The 17,769-nt window shown below is 39.3% G+C and overlaps 1 protein-coding gene across 1 annotated transcript in view; it reads right to left on the bottom strand.

Moving 5' to 3' along the window:
• The window catches only part of LOC122814388 (neurotrophin receptor-interacting factor 2-like), a 272,710-nt gene that overhangs the window by 143,468 nt on the left and 111,473 nt on the right, over nt 1–17,769 (bottom strand). The window contains exon 5 of the mRNA XM_044086972.1: nt 17,566–17,692. Coding sequence (XP_043942907.1) covers nt 17,566–17,692 — 127 coding nt within the window. The remainder of the gene's footprint in view (nt 1–17,565; nt 17,693–17,769) is intronic.

Here is a 17,769-nt window from a genome sequence, read left to right as displayed (position 1 = left end):
TATTTAATTTTTATTTAATTTTTAAAAATTATTTTTGGTTTTTATGTTTTAAAATGTTGTTAATCTTATTTATTTAGGTCTATAACTATTAAATAATTTTAAAAAAAAAAATTTATTTTGCATTTTGGTTTATTTTTTAAAATTTTTTTGAGTTTATTTTTTAAAACCCCTTGTTTGTCAGAGCTTTTAAACTTTACATTTATAAATGTTCCCTTTGAAAAACTAATTAAAAAAATGCTTTTATTTTTTTTTGGCAAATCTTTCTCAGGGTTCCCTTTAAAACTCTACAGTTTGGTAAATTTAAAGTTCCATCTTAGCAACTTTTAAGGACTTTTTCCCCCCTCTTTAAAATCCTCTAGTTCCCCTTTTTTAATTTTTTAAGTCCACTGAAAATTAAATCTCCTTTTTAACAATTCCTTCGGTTTTGGCCTAAAATTAAAACTTCCTAACATAACTTTTTCATTTGTTCATTTCTAGATTGCATTTCTGCAGTATCATTCACTATCTACTATTCCTGGGTTAGCCTAGAAAACCCCCGGGTTTCCCCCAAAAATTTTTTTCCCTTCCCCCTTCAAGGGCCCAGAATGATCCCTGTTTCCTATCTCCCAAATCAAGTTTTTCTTAAGGGCTAAGGGAAAGCGTTTTTAAAAAGGGTATTTTTCCTTTGGAAAGCCACGGGAATTATCCCCCGATTTCTTTTATTTTGGGTTTTTTTAGTTTTTCTAGGAAATGTTTAAATGGATTCAGAGATGGTTTCGCCCCCAATTATCCTCCATTTTTTAAAATTGGTTTATAGTAACCTTCCCCGAAAGGTTCCCAGGGGTTCCATTTTAAAACCTTTCGGGGCTTTTTTTTCTTATAAATATTTTGTTTTCAGGAAAATTAATTTCTTCCGAAAAAGTAAAACATTTTTCAAAAAAAAACCCTTTAGTTTTTTTTAAATTTTTTTTATTTTGGGAAAAAAAGGGGGAATAACAAGGGTGGGGGACGGGGGTTAAATTTTGGGCAGAAGGGAAAAGGGGGGGTTGTATTGGGAACTCTGGGTTTTGTTAAATCCAAGGTAAATAATGGGGCATTGTCCTAAAGGGGAAATAAAAAGAAAACCTAGTCCCCCGAAGGAACAATTGTTGCCTTCCATTAATTTAACTGGCAAAAAAGGGTTTTCAATGAAAAAAAAATCCTCTGGCACAACGAAAGGAAAAGTTGAAAATCCCTTTCCCCCAGAAAAACCAAAATTTGGCCCTTATTTTATTTGGGAAAAAAATTAAAAAAATTTGGGAATTTGTATTAAAAAAAAAATGACAATTGCCCCCCCAAAAATTTTTTAAAATAGGGGGTCCCAAAAAAGGGGGAAAAATTTAAAATAGAATCCTAGCTAAACCCACCCCCCTAAAAACTCTAAAGGGCATTTAAAGTTTTTACCCCCGCCTAAAGTGTCAAAACCCAAAAGACTCTTTGGCATAGAACCCACCCCAAAACCTAAGCTAACATTGACAATTTAAACTTGCCGAAAAGAGGGAAAAATTTAGTTCACAAAAAGTATTCCAACAAAAACCAACAAGCACCTTTAGAAATGTTTAAATTAGCCTCGAGGGGCCGGAATTTTTGCATAATAAATCCATTTTACCAAAAAATCATGTTATTTAAGGGTTGAGCGCCATTAAAAATTTATTTGCGGTTTTCCCATTGCAGTGTTGATGGTGGTGAAAAGCCTTTTTGGGGATGTCTAAATCAGATCTTTTCATAACCCTGAAACATAGTACACCCCACATTGAAATGCCACCAAGCAACAGATTGGGGACACATGTCAACCTTTTCTGGACGCCCGTGGGATTCTTGTGGTACATATCCCAGTGGATATCACATCATGTTTTTCTTTATGTGTATTAGCCATACAGACATTTCAGCGACCTACTGGGGACATACTAGGGGCCCTTTTTTTTAAAAAATTTCCTTTTTTAAAAAACCCCTTTTTTGGGGTTTCCCCCCCCAAAAAAAAACCCAAAACCGGGGGTTAATTTTTTTTTTGGGGAAAAAAACCCCAAAAGGGGGGGGGGGCCCCCAAAATTTTTTCCCCCAAAGGGGGGTTTTTTTAAAAAAAGGCCCTACAATGTATGTGCAGGCTACTCAGGTAGTTATCACAACTCTCACGTATTGCACACTTGTGACCCGTACCAGCAATTTCTGAGGGCTGACTTCGCTTACCACTATCTTGCTGGGGATGATGGATATGCACTGGAACCCTGGCTTAATAAAAAGTCCACACAATCAACAGACCAGGGTAACAATCATGTACTATCACAATCCAAAAACATCACAGAACATGTGTTTGGTCTGCTGAAGGCATACTTTACTGTTTTGATTTGCCGAGTTGCTGCCTTGCAATATGACCCTATCACTAGTGCTAAAGTACTGACAGTGTTATGTATTGTTACACAATGTTATAATAATAAAGCAGTTACAACAGGATGGCCTCTCACAGGTACAGTACTTCCCAGTACAACAGGCAGCAGAGGCTGAGACAGGCAAGGAATCAGAGGGGGAAGCCAGCAGCCTGGGATGTTCATGCCAGATGTAGGCAGGTACAGTATGCCATGGCACAAGGAAGGAGGCAGCACACTGCACATAGCTTTGCCACATAACTGTACAAAAGTTAAGCAGACACACTGTAGTAAAACTGATGCATACAAAAAGACAACTATGATTACCCATACACAGGCTGTCCACACTGTGAAATCAGACACAGGCAACCCAAATTACTCTGTACAAATGTCAAGCCATAGTTATCATCATCATCTTTTGCACAGGTGGTAGAATCCATGTCTTTCACTGGAAAATGTGTGTGAAAGTAAAGAGGTGACTCAAATGAAAAAAGTGATTTTTGTGATGTGTCAGAACCAGATATGGGCAGTAGTCAATGCTTTAAAGGGTATGGGTCACTCTTTTTGTGAAGTTCTGCGTCATGTTCATCTGCAAAAAGAAACAACTCCAGCAGGAGGTGCAGCACAGTGGCTTGGCCTACTAGACAGGTCCACAGCATGGCAAGACAGAGAGTTCAGCTTCCTTTGCACATCTCCACATGAGAGCAGACTTTACACTGACCTCTGCAAGATGCTTGTGTGCTGTGTGACCTAGACAGACATCTGCTAGCAGATATGCCAGCATGATGACGGCCACTACCATGAGGAAGACCTCTCCCAGCAATAAACACTTCCACAACAGATGTCACAATGGAAGTGCTAAGACTTCAAGAGCATGATCTCACACCTCCATTGCCATGTTGCGAATATCTGTGTATGTAGCGGAGGACAGTCTGCATAGATGACCACTTGCTTCTGCAAGCTAACCTAGGGAATACAATGCAAGGTCCACTGTGTACTACATTTGATCCCCATACACTCTCATAGGTCAGTATACACAACCTGGATAACACTCCCTCATCTCTGCCATGGCTGTGATGGCACTAAGCTGTGCTTCCATGACAGCCTTGCATATATACACTGAGTGGCAGATACTAATACACCAACCTCAGAGGGAGGGTAGCAACCATATGCCAGTGATTACCATTACCAACCCCTGCTCCACCCAACAGTGTAATGGACAGAGGCAGACATTGCTATACTGGGGCCAACTACTCTTCCCTCTTCTACAGTGTCCCCCTTAACTAGTTATCTCTCAGATGGTTGTGTTTCATGGGTGGACACAGGCATAGAGTATGTGTCCATATTTTGGGTGGGGATGCCGGGTCCTACCTCCTGTACCCAACACATCCCCTGCACTGCCTGAGTGTACCAAATCATCACACTATTATTATCTGACAACAGAAAGGCAGTTCCACGGTGTTGGTGTCAGATGAAGAATCACCTGGAAAAACAACAAAGCAAAAAAATAATACAGTGTGCGTGGGACAAAGCACAACTGTACGTGCAACTGATACAGTTACAACTATGAAAATATGCAAATAAGCAATACCTCTAGCCATACCTTTTGCAGACTGATATTGAACTTTGAACCCTGATGTACCTGCACGACATATGTCAGACAGTATAAACTTTACCCTGATTAATATTTAAGGAGGAGTTGCAGCTATTAATACTGTGATACAGGAGAACATACTTGGATTATTTTCAGTTGATACTCGGTGGGGCCTCTCCAACTCTGCCCCAACATTCAGCTAGTGCACTACAGGAGGTTCCCTGTTAGATCAACTAAAAGGCTAAAGATCAAACGGCTTAGTGTGTGAAAATGCCATTCTTCAAAATGAGTATTGTGGGGGGGCTGCACCCACCCCCACTAATTATATATACAACTACAAGATTGCACTACAGTGAGGAAAGGTCAAATTTTCCAATCTTCACTGTATCATGATCTCACACTAGCGATTCCAAAGAACGTAATTTCTGAACACTAAGCCATTTGATCTTTCGCCTTTTCGTTGATCTAATAGGGACACCTACAGGACTCGGTGGAGATGGTACTGTTTTAAGTGAGGCAAGGAACTCTTCAGTCTCCACAAGGGGAAGTTCAGTAGGTGGCCCACCGTCCAATGTCCTATGTTCCCATGCCAGTACCTCTGCTCTATGGATGGCAGCGTACATCATCTCTGTCTCACTGCAGCAAACCATATCATGTTCCCAATCCTGGTCACCCACAGCATTAACACTGTTGACATTTTCTCACCAGAGATGGTTACAGAAGGGCTGGTCAGTGAAATGCATTGCAAGGAGCTACCAACCTTGGAGAGAGAGGACCTCTACTACTACTGGAGTCTCAGCCTTTGTAGGCTTCAAGATTAACAAAAGCACCACAGATGCACTGCCCTTCTTCTGTACCTGTTTTTGTTTGTCAGGCATAGCTCTGTTGTTATGGAATGAACAGCTTTGTTCCTGCATGGTCCTTACAAATACTTACTACTACAATCCTAGTACTCAGCCTAGTATGGTTGGGCCTGACAGATACATATCTGGATTCACATTCTTTAAGTAAATGTCAGGCATGTAGGTGTACTAAGCATACATTCCTCAAACATGATAACAGAAGTACAACTGACCAAAGGACATATGATTACAGTAGTACTGTTACAGATATTTGTGGCTAATGACATATGTGGAAGGCACACAACACTGCAACAATACTGAACATTACTTTGAATATGGTTTCTGGGTGAGTCTCACATCTTTGTTAACAATCCTGCAGGATACTACACTGAGTGAACATACAATATTGCCCTTGAGAGCAACAAAAATCGCTGGGCCAACCCCGAAAAGTTAATTACATAATTGGTTAAAAACAAAATTGTTAATTAAAACAAAATCACTAAATTGACATTTTTGTGAAAAAAAATGCAATAAAGTCAAAAAAATTTTATATTAACCATTTCTTTGTAAAAACAACAGTGCTTTTATACAGTGCATGAAAATTTTTATTGGGTCCCTTATACTATCTATATGCTAAAATTTTAAATTTATAAATTCAAAAAAATATATAAATAAGAAAAAATATATACTGTGTGTTAATGTATAAAATATATATAAAATTTGATGAAATTTCACTCTGCCAAAAAGGCTTGATACTTATATTCATTTATACGGGGGATGTGGCATCTAAACATATCTGCCACTTGCTTTCTTACCAAGCTAAATATATTTTCCAATTTCCTCCTCTGTCATTTACCTCTACCTGGTCTATAATAGCAAATTTAAAACTATGTTCATTTCCCTTTTTCTATAATGTGTCTACTTAGAGCGTTTTAAACTCCTTTCCTAATAAAAAGGTGTTTTAAATGTTTTTTTTCCTCTCAGTCTTTCCTATATAGTTATTTCACACTCAGCAATATACAAGCTGTGCATTGCAATTACCCTTCTTAGCATACAGATTTCACAATATTCTTAAGTCTCACCCCACATTTTGTGTTAATATATTTACACTGTCACACCACAATTAGTGCCCTTCCTACTGTTTCCTGGGGGTTTTTTCAGTCTCTATTATTCTTTTTAAATTCAAACCTTTTTTAAAACTATAGAGGGTTTGCCTAGTATGTTTCAATAGGTACATTACTAGTAATTATGTCCCAATGTTTCAAAATTTTTTATGATGTTGGTATGGGGGTTAAACCTGATGATGCATACTCTATTATCTGGGTCTATTTGGACTTTAGTACTCACCATACTGCCTGTACCCAGTAGTGGTATATTTACTACCCATTCTTTCTTAACATAAGACGAATGTTGATCAACATATGTTTAGGATAACCTCTATCTAAAAATAACTTAAAAAGAATATCTAATTCACTTTGCATAATCTTTTTGGATGACATTCTGGCTATCCTTATGCATTGGCCTTTAACTACATTACCCAGGATGACAACTGCTATAATGTATGTAGTCATTTAAAAACGGGGGTTTTTATATTCTAGACTCAAACCCTTGTCCTGTAGTACTAATCCAAGTGTCCAGATATGCTTTTCCCCACTTTGTCATACTGGAAAGTAAATTTGAGGAATTCATTAAGGTACTCTAAGAACTCTTGTATCTTTTTCTGGACCTTTCCATAAAATAAACATGTCCCAGGAACCATATTGGTTATTCACTTGGGAAGATGTACTTGTTCCCCCAGCATAACCAATTAAAAGAGGGGGAAAAACCCCCCATTGCAACCCCACGAGTTTGTTTATAGTGTTGCCCCAGTGGAAGATGTAGTTGTGGTCTAGGACCAGCCCCATCATATCCATGATGAGATAGATCCTGTCCCAACTAAACCTGAATACTTGGTCATGCTATTAAAAAAATATTCAAGACCAACCGGTATACTGGAAAATAAATCTTTCACATCAACTGTGAGGAAAATCAAATTCTCCTGCCAAACTTCATCCTTTAGTTTGCTCAAAATCCCATGAATCTTTACTATGTGGTTAACTTTAGTATATATATGTTTCATCCAGTGGTCAATGGCTCCCCCTAACTTAAATGTTTTGATTTGGAGCCAGATATAATAGGTCTAAAAGGTGGATGTTCCAGATTTTTTGTAATTTAGGTATTCCTATAATTTTAGATAATAATGGAAAATCTTTTTTAAAAAATTCATATACTTCATTGGTTATTTTTTATCTAATAAATACCCCTTTACAGCAAAATTTTCCTTCTATATCCTGTATTTATTTGGTTAAACACACTTTTTGTTTCCCGATTCATTTAGGATCTTCTGTATTTTTAGATATTCTTTATTTTCAAAATCACAATCCCCCCCCTTTATCTGGCTTCATTATTCTTATCTCCATTCATAATGAGTTCTCTAAACATTCCTTCAGTTAGTAAATTGTCCATTAGCTGTGGGACTAACCTTGTTATCTTTATATTCCTGTGTAATGTTCCCATGCCAGTACCTCTGCTCTATGGATGGCAGCGTACATCATCTCTGTCTCACTGCAGCAAACCATATCATGTTCCCAATCCTGGTCACCCACAGCATTAACACTGTTGACATTTTCTCACCAGAGATTGTTACAGAAGGGCTGGTCAGTGGAATGCATTGCAAGGAGCTACCAACCTTGGAGAGAGAGGACCTCTACTACTACTGGAGTCTCAGCCTTTGTAGGCTTGCAGATTAACAAAAGCACCACAGATGCACTGCCCTTCTTCTGTACCTGTTTTTGTTTTTCAGGCATAACTCTGTTGTTATGGAATGAACAGCTTTGTTCCTGCATGGTCCTTACAAATACTTACTACTACAATCCTAGTACTCAGCCTAGTATGATTGGGCCTGACAGATACATATCTGGATTCACATTCTTTAAGTAAATGTCAGGCATGTAGGTGTATTGAGCATACATTCCTCAAACACGATAACAGAAGTACAACTGACCAAAGGACATATGATTACAGTAGTACTGTTACAGATATTTGTGGCTAATGACATATGTGTAAGGCACACAACACTGCAACAATACTGAACATTACTTTGAATATGGTCTCTTGGTGAGTTTCACATCTTTGTTAACAATCCTGCAGGATACTACACTGAGTGAACATACAATATTGCCCTTGAGAGCATTTGAGCAACACATTTATAAATGCTGGGCAACTGACATGCCTTCTAGGCCTCAGGATGAAGAGCACACAATTTACTACAAAGGAATGCATGCATAAAGTAGTACTCGTATAGGCAGGTGCCCCCTCCCTCTCCAACAGATGCTGCAGTAAAATCAGCCAGTAGTATTCAAAGCCCAGTTAGTGTGGTTTTCTTCTGTAACAAGATGGGAAACAAGTCTTCTCATCATGCTTATACTGTGTAAAAAAAATCCCCTGTGGGCACAACGGTTATGCAAATTAAGGATCATCTTATTATAGCATCTGAATCACTCTATTTGTATAATGAGCACACCTGGGAAATACTGTGTAGATTTGTAAACCATCTCATGCAAATGCCTAGGTCACTGTAAGTACAGCGCACCACAGGTGTTCATAACAGGTTACAAATGAGAGGACTATCATCTCATACTTAACCATCTGAAGACGGAGTCACTGTAGAGCACAGGTTCTCAACATCCTACTGAGGGGTGGAGGGCAGTCATGTCCTCCGCCTTAAAGTGCAACTGGAACCATAATGCAGTAGCAATATTTCCTGACTTTGCCACTTTTCCTACATATGGGATGCCCATCAATGCCGGTCATTGTGTGAAAGATAGGACACATAAGAACTGACTGGGGCATCACTTCCCTGACATATTTCTCTAGGGGTCTTCAACTTGAGATGTTATTGCTGGAGTAGGAGAGAATACTGTTCCCTTTATAGCACAGAATTATTACATGTAGGAGTCTAAAATTATTCAAGACACTGTGCATAAGTAGTACAAATGTAGGCTCCTGAAGGAGGACTATACCAGGCAAGAGTACAAGACACGTGGAATAGTTTAGATAAGGATGTCACCCACGTTACTGGTACACTGTGCATAAGTAGTACAAACATAGGCTCCTGAAGGCGGACTATACCAGGCAAGAGTACAAGACACATGGAATAGTTTAGATAAGGATGTCACCCACGTTACTGGTACACTGTGCATAAGTAGTACAAACGTAGGCTCCTGAAGGAGGAGTATACCAGGCAAGAGTACAAGACACGTGGAATAGTTTAGATAAGGATGTCACCCACGTTACTGGTACACTGTGCATAAGTACTCCTGAAGGAGGACTACACCAGGCAAGAGTACAAGACACATGGAATAGTTTAGATAAGGATGTCACCCACATTACTGGTACACTGTGCATAAGTAGTACAAACCTAGGCTCCTGAAGGAGGACTATACCAGGCAAGAGTACAAGACGTGTGGAATAGTTTAGATAAGGATGTCACCCACGTTACTGGCATTCCATGAATGGGATAATAATAGTCATCAGCACTACAGTGACCTGAAGCAATACAATCCATACCTCCTTCACAATAATCAGGCTAAAAAGCTTCTCAAAAGCTGACTACAACCTCTTAAGTGTGGGTATCAGTAGCTTCACACCATCACCCCTGAGAGGATGCAGACAACTATGCTGATCAGTACACCAGTGCGGTATACAAGCACCTGTACAACTGCATGACTCAGCCATACCCAGCAGAACTAAAACCTGCTCCTTAAGGAAACACAAACCTGTCTGGTGGACATCTTCTATCAACAGGCTTTATAACAAAAGAAAGAAACTGCTGCCCAAGGGTAATTGGAAAAACTCCCTACTCCACCTCAAAAAGAAAATTAGATCACTAGTGAAAACCTCAAAAGCCAGTTATGAATTGAAACTAGCCTCCAAAACAAAGGGAAACCACAAAGTATTTTTCAGTTACATCAGGAACCTTCATGGCAAAGCCCAGGTTTGTTCCGAATTAGTACTTAATGGTACCACTTACACTGATCCTGTTGACTTAGCCAACCTGCTATCAGGTAGGTTCAGCAGAAACTTTACCCCCATCCCCCAAAGGTCCTCTCAGAATCCACAATACTTGTCCCGCACCTCACATCTCTGTAGATCAAGTGTTAAAGGCCCTATCCAAGGCCTAGAACACAGCTTCCATGTCATCTGAGAGTATCCCAGGCTGTATTCTGCACCATCTCCAGCAAGAACCATCTTCACCATTGAGCACCATATTCAACCACAGCCTAAGTACAGGCTTCATTCTAGCAAAGTGGAGAACTGCCATTGTCATCCCCTTGCACAAAGATGGTGCCACTACTGACCTGGGGAACTATCACCCCATTAGGCTGACAAGTCTGATTTGTAAATCTATGAAGTGTATTATTATGGATCTCATAAACAAGGACATAGGTAATCTCCAAGGACTTGTTACCATCCAGTTCAGATTCCAAAAAAAGGCAGATCTTGCCTATTGAACCTGGCTGGCTTCTTTAAGACTGTCACCAAGGCCCGGGATGAGGGAAAGTCAGTACAAACAACTTACCTTAACATGGCCAAGGCCTATGACGTAATCCCACACTCGGACATCACTGAAAAGCTAACACAACTTGGTATAAATCCCTGTCTCATCAGGTGGGTGGCCAACTGGCTCAGTGATAGGACCCACAAGGTCAAAACAGGTGCCTCCACCTCCAGCAGTAGACCTGTCACTAGTGGTGTTCCCTAGGGATCTGTTCTGGGACCTGTACTGTTTTTGTCATCTACTTCTCAGAGGTCCGGAAAAAGACAAAAGGCTTGTGGCTGAACAAGTTTGCAGATGACTAAGTTGGATGCTGTAATTGACTTCCCAAATGATGTTAACATACTGCAAGAGGGTCTCACAGTAACAAATGTCTGGTGCCAAAGTCATGGCCTTAAGTTAAATGCAAAAAAATATATTATCATATCATTTGGCAAAAAACATGGCCCTTACTGATTACCACATCAGTGGCAACCCCCTAAGCACACAGCCTGTGGTGAGAGACCTGGGTACTCAGGTTGAAAATCTCACACTCAACCATTTGACCATCATGTAGCGGCAGTGGTCAGAAAAGCCTTTTACTTGGTTCATCTCATAAGTAAAGGGACTGCATCCAGAAAAAAGGAGGTTATTACCTCTCTGTACTCCTCCCTCATTAGGCCAATAATTGAGTATACTCTGTACTCCTCCCTCATTAGGCCAATAATTGAGCATAACATTCTATTTGGTATTTACCTCTCCAAACACCTGCACCAACTGGAAAGGCCACAGAAATACCTCACAAAGAAAATCCATGGCCTCCAACACCTGTCCTATGCAGACAGGCTCAAATCACTATCACTCTACTCAGTATCATGCAGATTGCTCAGAGGTGATCTGTTTCTCATCTACAAGGCAATATCAAACTCTGCTCTACTAGAGATGTGCTGTATCCCCAACTCTAACCCTCAGGCATTACCCACTCGAAAGGCCTAAATGTAATATGCTATATCAACAAAACCTGCTGGAGAGACAGGTTTGTCTCCCAGAGGCTGCCCCACCTGTGGAACAGACTTCCCATACATGTCAAACAGAGTACCTCACTGATCCTCTTCAAGCACAACCTTGATGAGTGGATGGGAAACCAAAAACTTGTCCCAGGGTTCCACCTGTGTCCCTCATTGACAGAGGTGACAGGTGCTGACTGAGGTTTCTTTTTTGGGGATAAACTCTTGGCTAGGCTTGTAAGAGCCCCAGGGCTAATAGCCTAGTAACCTCCTATGATCATGAGCCTATGATCCTGTGCACTCTTGTCTCTACAATGTTTAGCACAGCTGCTCATACTTTTATCTGGTTGCAATGCAGCCTTTACTGCAGACATAACAGAAGTTGTCATCATGAAAACAGGCCTGCTCACAAGCATATATTATAAGTATCAGAGCTCGTTGAACAAATGATGTAAACAGTGATGGCTAAAATTGTGGATACAACACTCTAAATCCCTCAGCTGTCCCTTCAGATACAGTTTACTTTATGACTAGTATTCAGATATTGCAGCATCTACATGTATTCTCCAGGTCAAGGTCAACCAGTTTATTATTCTGCCATGCTATTTTTTTCCAGATCCAATAGTTTCTTATTATGTAATTGCATCTCTGTTTTCACAGCAGACTTGCCTTGCTCTTGGTTTTGGATCCTTTCTTTTTGTTTTTCAGCTTCATGTTGCTGGCCTCCAACTGTCGCTCTGTTGTTCTATATCCTCAGCTACTCCCACAGACTTTTGAAATAATTTTCACTCTTATTCCTCCTGTGGAGCAGCTTTGCACACCTCCAGCTCATTCTTACCTTATTTAAGTTCCCTATCCTTCCTTATCATTTCAATTTAGGCAGCAAAAACCACTTTTTTTTTAATCAATCTTCTGTTCAGAGCTGCATGCCTAAGCAGTGACTTTGCATCAGTTTGTTAATGCCCCCATGTTACTCTGTAATTTTAAACAGGAGGGAATTCTTATCTGTAGCAATCGAAGGGATATCATGATAAGGGGGAACAAGTCTGGAACAATTCTCATTGTGGGATGGGGGGAAGACTAAAAGGGAAGAGATTGACTGGGGATTATTTATTATTATTAAATTATGAAAGGTCCACATGTTGGATTTACAATAGGCCTTGCTGGCTCACTGCAAAAGACCTACATGCTTTAGAAATCAATTAAGATCATTGCAAACTGGGCCAAGGAGGCTAAATTCTCCGAGTATTCTAAACAAATAATAGAGTGGAATCAACTATACATTATTTCAAGTTTTTTTAATTTCTTTTTATTACAGAGGTGCCAAAACATGGCTAAGAAAAACTTGTTATGCTTTCCCAGAGAAGTGGTTAGTGTTACCCAGATGAGATCATGATCATTAGAAACATTAAACAGAGAGCACTACGTGTTATGGAGGACTTATACAGGAACATGACCCCTACACCCAATCTTGTTCCAGGCCTGGAGCTCCGCATGCATTGGTATCCTGGGAAAAAAGTAAAAAATGGTGTTTACATCTGTAGTATTGTCCTTAAGGCAGAGCTCAGTGATTAATACAGTATCAGTGCTGTTTATGCACAGAATGGAGTCAAGTTGGTGTAGTCTGTGATGCTACCAGCATTTATAAAGAGATTCTAAAGGTGGGAGTTCAGAATGGTGGGAATTGTTGATCAGCAGAGATGGAACATGGTTTTGCGTGATATTGCTAGGAAGTAGAAGAAACACAATTTTATTTCTTTATTTTATTTTTTATTTTATTTCACATTTATTGACCGGGCTAGTCTAGCTGGATACATGTCGATTTTCAGTAGAGGCCCGGGGAGATAAGCTCCAATCAGTTCAGATGAAGTTCACATATACAGCAGTACATATTTAAATGGCAAAAAAAAAAAAATGTTTTATGTGGTCACACATTTATAAAGTATAATAAAAAAATGAAAATATCTAACTAGGCTTAGTACAATTACTAATGAAGTTACAATTTAATGTTCAAAAGATTAATAGCTAAAAAGTGCAGTATAAGTGTAGATAAAAGGAAGATAAAAAAGAAGGAAATATGATGCAGCAGTTGAGTAATACATCTAGTAGTACAATATGCCAGCTTTGAGAATACCGTAATAAGTAAGAAAATTATGGAGAGGTAGAATAGAGGCTGTTAGGATGAAATTGTTGTGAAAATGAGAAGGTGAAGTTGCATCAAGTAACAAGAGCATGTTGGTCAGTCAGGTTTTGTACAGGGGCACATCCAATGTGTTTTGAGATAGAGCTTAAGTTTACTTTTGAACGGAGTAGTAGAGGGAAGTGTAAAAAGTTCGGAGGGAAGTAGATTCCAGGTTTTTCCGACAGTAATAGAGAACAGAGAGTCCCCAGCTCTATTGTTTGATTTATTGATATTTACAAGAAGTTTCTGTGAAGATCTTAGGTACTTCAGGTTATAGTAGGGGTGAATAAGGTTAGATAGGATGGGTGTCTTGGCTGGTTGATAAAGTATTTTATGGGCGATGGCAAGTTGACTGAATTTCAGTTGCTGCTGTAATTCAAGCTACCCTAGTTGCTTTAGAGTAATACAGTGGTGTGTTCTGTAAGGGTTACCTGTAGCAAACCTGGCTATACTATTGTAGGAGTTTTCTAGTTTCTTAAGGTTATTTTTTGACAGATTAGTAAATATGGGTGAGGCATAAAAAAGAGTAGAGATTAGATGGGTGTGGGCAATAGTTATTCTGGTTGCAGGAGTTAGGAAGGGTTTGATCCTATAAAGAGAGACTATTTTTTATTGGTAGCTTTCAGAGTGTTGTTGCTATGGGTGTCAAAGTTAAGGTTGTTGTCTATGGTGATACCTAGCAGTTTGGTAGTAAGATCTTGGGATATAAGAGTACTACTATTGGATGCAACAGTGACGTCTACTGGGGGAGATTTACTGGTAGGTGTAAAAAGGAGAAGTTTAGTTTTTTTAGGGTTTAGTAAGAGACAGCATTTTGTAAACCATAATTCTACAGAATTAAATATGTCTTGTGTATGGAAGTGAAGTTCAGATACAGAAGTGGCTGAGCATACAAGTGTAGAGTCATCTGCGTATTGTATACATGTAGCTTGGGGAACTACTTGGTGAAGGTCATTGATGAATATAGATAACAGGAGAGGGCCCAATATGGATCCTTGAGGGACACCAATATTAACAGGTAGATGGGTAGAAAGAATGGTGTTCCAGAGCACAGCTTGGTGTCTGTCATTTAAGTAGGACTGGAACCATTTTATAGCTAGGTTGTCAAGTGACAGAGATTTGAGAATGTTTATGAGTATATTGTGACTTACCATGTCGAACGCCTTGGACAGGTCAATGAAATGTGCAGAGGAAAGCTTGTTAAGGTTACGTTTTTTGTTGATGGTGTCTATAAAGGAGAGGAGGGCAGTAGTAGTGCTGTGGGAAGGTCTGAAACCATGTTGAGAGTTGGAAAGCAGGTTATGATGGAGAAGGTGGTCTAGCAATTGCCTGTGGATACATCTTTCCATGATCTTAGATAAAGGAGAAAGTAGGGCTATGGGACGATAGTTGGAGAGTTCAGTGGAGTCTCCCCCCCCTTACGAAGGGGAATAATATGAGACTTTCCAAAGTTTGGGGATGTATCCTTCAGTGATGGTTCTATTGATGAGAATGGAGATGGGGTAAGCAATAGATTTGGCTGCTAATTGTAAGTATTCTGCAGGTAGTTGGTCAGTAGAGAGAGTGCATGGTTTGAGTTTTTGGATCAGGGTGAGAATGAATGTTGTTGGGACAGGTTGGAAGTGAAATGGAGGTGGTGGGTTAGTGTCAGAATTAGATATAATTACATTGAGCTGACTGGCAAGAGTTTAAATTGCATTGGTGAAAAAGGTATTAAAAGCATTAGCAGTCTGTTTGGGATTTTCCTTCTCAGTGCCTTGTGGGTTAGGTGTGATAGATTGACCGGGATGTAATAATTGCTTAATACTTGCCCAGAACTTTAGTGGCTTATTATGGTAGGTCTGTTGAGATTGTAGGTAATAGTTTTGTTTATCGGACAGTATAGCTTTTTTTGTTTCATTTCTCAGTTGTTTGTAGTTTTGAAGGTCAGCAAGGTTTTTAGTTAAGCGTGATTTATTCCAGTGTTTATTTCTGAGATGGATTTTTGCTTAGTTTCCTTAGAAAGCCAAGAAGCGTATCTAGTTCTTATCCTGATAGAATTAAGCAGAGGTGGTACAGGGATTTTCCTCTGTTTAGCTGCAGGAACTGATTTTATGCGGGATGATTTGTTTGCATGGAAGGATTCTATTTATGTGTGATGGCAGACTTCAACGTTTTCTAGCAATTAGTTTGGAACTAAATTGGTATGCGTTGCGGAAAACATAACGGGGCTGGAAGATTGTGCTAGAAGGTATGAGAATGGTAAGGTTGCAGCAGACCTGTTCTGAGTTAAAATATGTACTTTCCAAGTAGCCTAACAGAACGAGAGGAGAAAAGTAAATAAGAGTCAGTTGTCGGTAGCTTGGCTTTTAAGGCTTTTATGGTAGAGAACATTTTGTTAGGTACTGATGTTAGCAAGCTAGTAATGAGTTATGATTGGTTGGTTAAAATTAGAGAAAAAATAAGTCAGTGAAGGGTTGAAAAATATTATGTATGAAGGAAATAAAGTAGAGTGGGCTGGAATGGGGCTAGGGTTCATGACCAAAGCAAAGCCAAGTGTAGCAAGACAAAGTGAACTGGGGACCCTCCACAAATAATTCCAGCAAAACAACAAATTGGGGAAATGTTATCCAACAATCATTTCTAACAGATGATTAACAATGAAACAGTTTCATCTAGGCCAAATAATTCAGGCAAAAGGAACATGGGAATAAACCACACAATACAGTCTCTGGCAAACCAGCAAACAGATAATCACTAAATTCAAAATTAAAAACACAGTAAAATGTTTTTAATGCCGTCCTAGCACAGCAGACCAAAAATTATTCGACATGAATGTCTGTACACTCTGAACTATGAGAAAACTGTTAGAAGCACACAGACTTCTGATAAAGACACAGCAACATGGAGCTTAAATATTACAGCCGAGTGCTCCTCCAGGCGTCTTCTGCAGTTAACCCCTACTGCTCCTCTAGGCGTCAAATATGGATTGTTCATATTTGCATTAATAATTCCAAAACCATGTTACTTACAAGGTACCAGGATATTTTGTCTTGAGCCATATGTGATGGCAAACACAACTCTATTGATATTTGACCTCTTTCAATGAGAGTTTTCTAGAACTCTAAGGTGATAACTTAGTTTTTAAAGGCTTAAGCCACGCCCACTAGGGGTTAAAGGTGCACACTCAAAAGAGCTGCTCCGGAGTGAATGAGAATTACACAAACATTACAGAAGGTGACAGGCCTTTCTTAATGTTTGCTTAGCAATTTACACCACACACCCATTTATGGTGATAAGAACAATGTACGAAGACATGATAATACAGAGTAGCATTTTATTTTAAAAAGCTGTACATGAACTGCACCTTTCAGGCTTGGGTTTTATTTCTCAGATTTCAAACTGTGTACTTTGAACAATTACTTTAATGAAGCTAAAGTTTCTTTATCTATAAAATGAGGTATAGACTTCTAACAGGTCACACTTTGTTAATACAAGATACTGGAGAAACAAACTGCCAGTCCCTCATGGGACACTGCCTGATTACAGTACATTATCTATGGGGTACCCGAGGATACAAAATGGGCATCAACTACCCCTAAGGAAACAGCCTATTCAAGGGGTGGCTGTTTTATGCAGAAAAAGAACAGATTGTCAAAAATGTCACGCAGTACAGGAAGAGAGTTTAAAAATGGAAACGAAACATGATGTTATAATGTGATATACACTTACAGTAGAAGAACAAGAATGATAAATCAGAGAGAAGTGCTTATGATTACGAAGAATCATTCTGGACAAGAAATAGATGGATCACTTAAGATCACAGGGTCAGTGGAGACTGATGTTAATTTTGTCAGAACCCTTTGGAATAAACAGAGAGAAAGATGCTACATACCCTCACCAAACAAGAGTGAAGTGTACTTCTAAATAATTCTAGCACATTTTCATATTATAATTACAACTTTCAGAATAATGACCTCACTTCACAAGCTGATATACACTTACCAACAGAAACACAGGTTTCGTAGTTCTGTACCATCACGTCCCTGTACAGCTCCTTATCTTGTTTCCTTAACAACTTCCACTCCTCTTCTGTGAAAGTAACAGTGACATCTTCAAAGGTTTCTGGTACCTGAAAGGAGAAAAATCCCCTTCAGTGTTTACTACATTCAACAAATAATGTGCAGTCCTTCAGCAGAGACAGCACTA

The sequence above is a fragment of the Protopterus annectens genome, chromosome 10.part0 (assembly GCF_019279795.1).
Source record: "Protopterus annectens isolate FY-2018-M chromosome 10.part0, PAN1.0, whole genome shotgun sequence".
NCBI lineage: Eukaryota > Metazoa > Chordata > Ceratodontiformes > Protopteridae > Protopterus > Protopterus annectens.
Note: the sequence above shows the minus strand (reverse complement) of the source record. Positions and strands in the feature narration are given on the sequence as shown.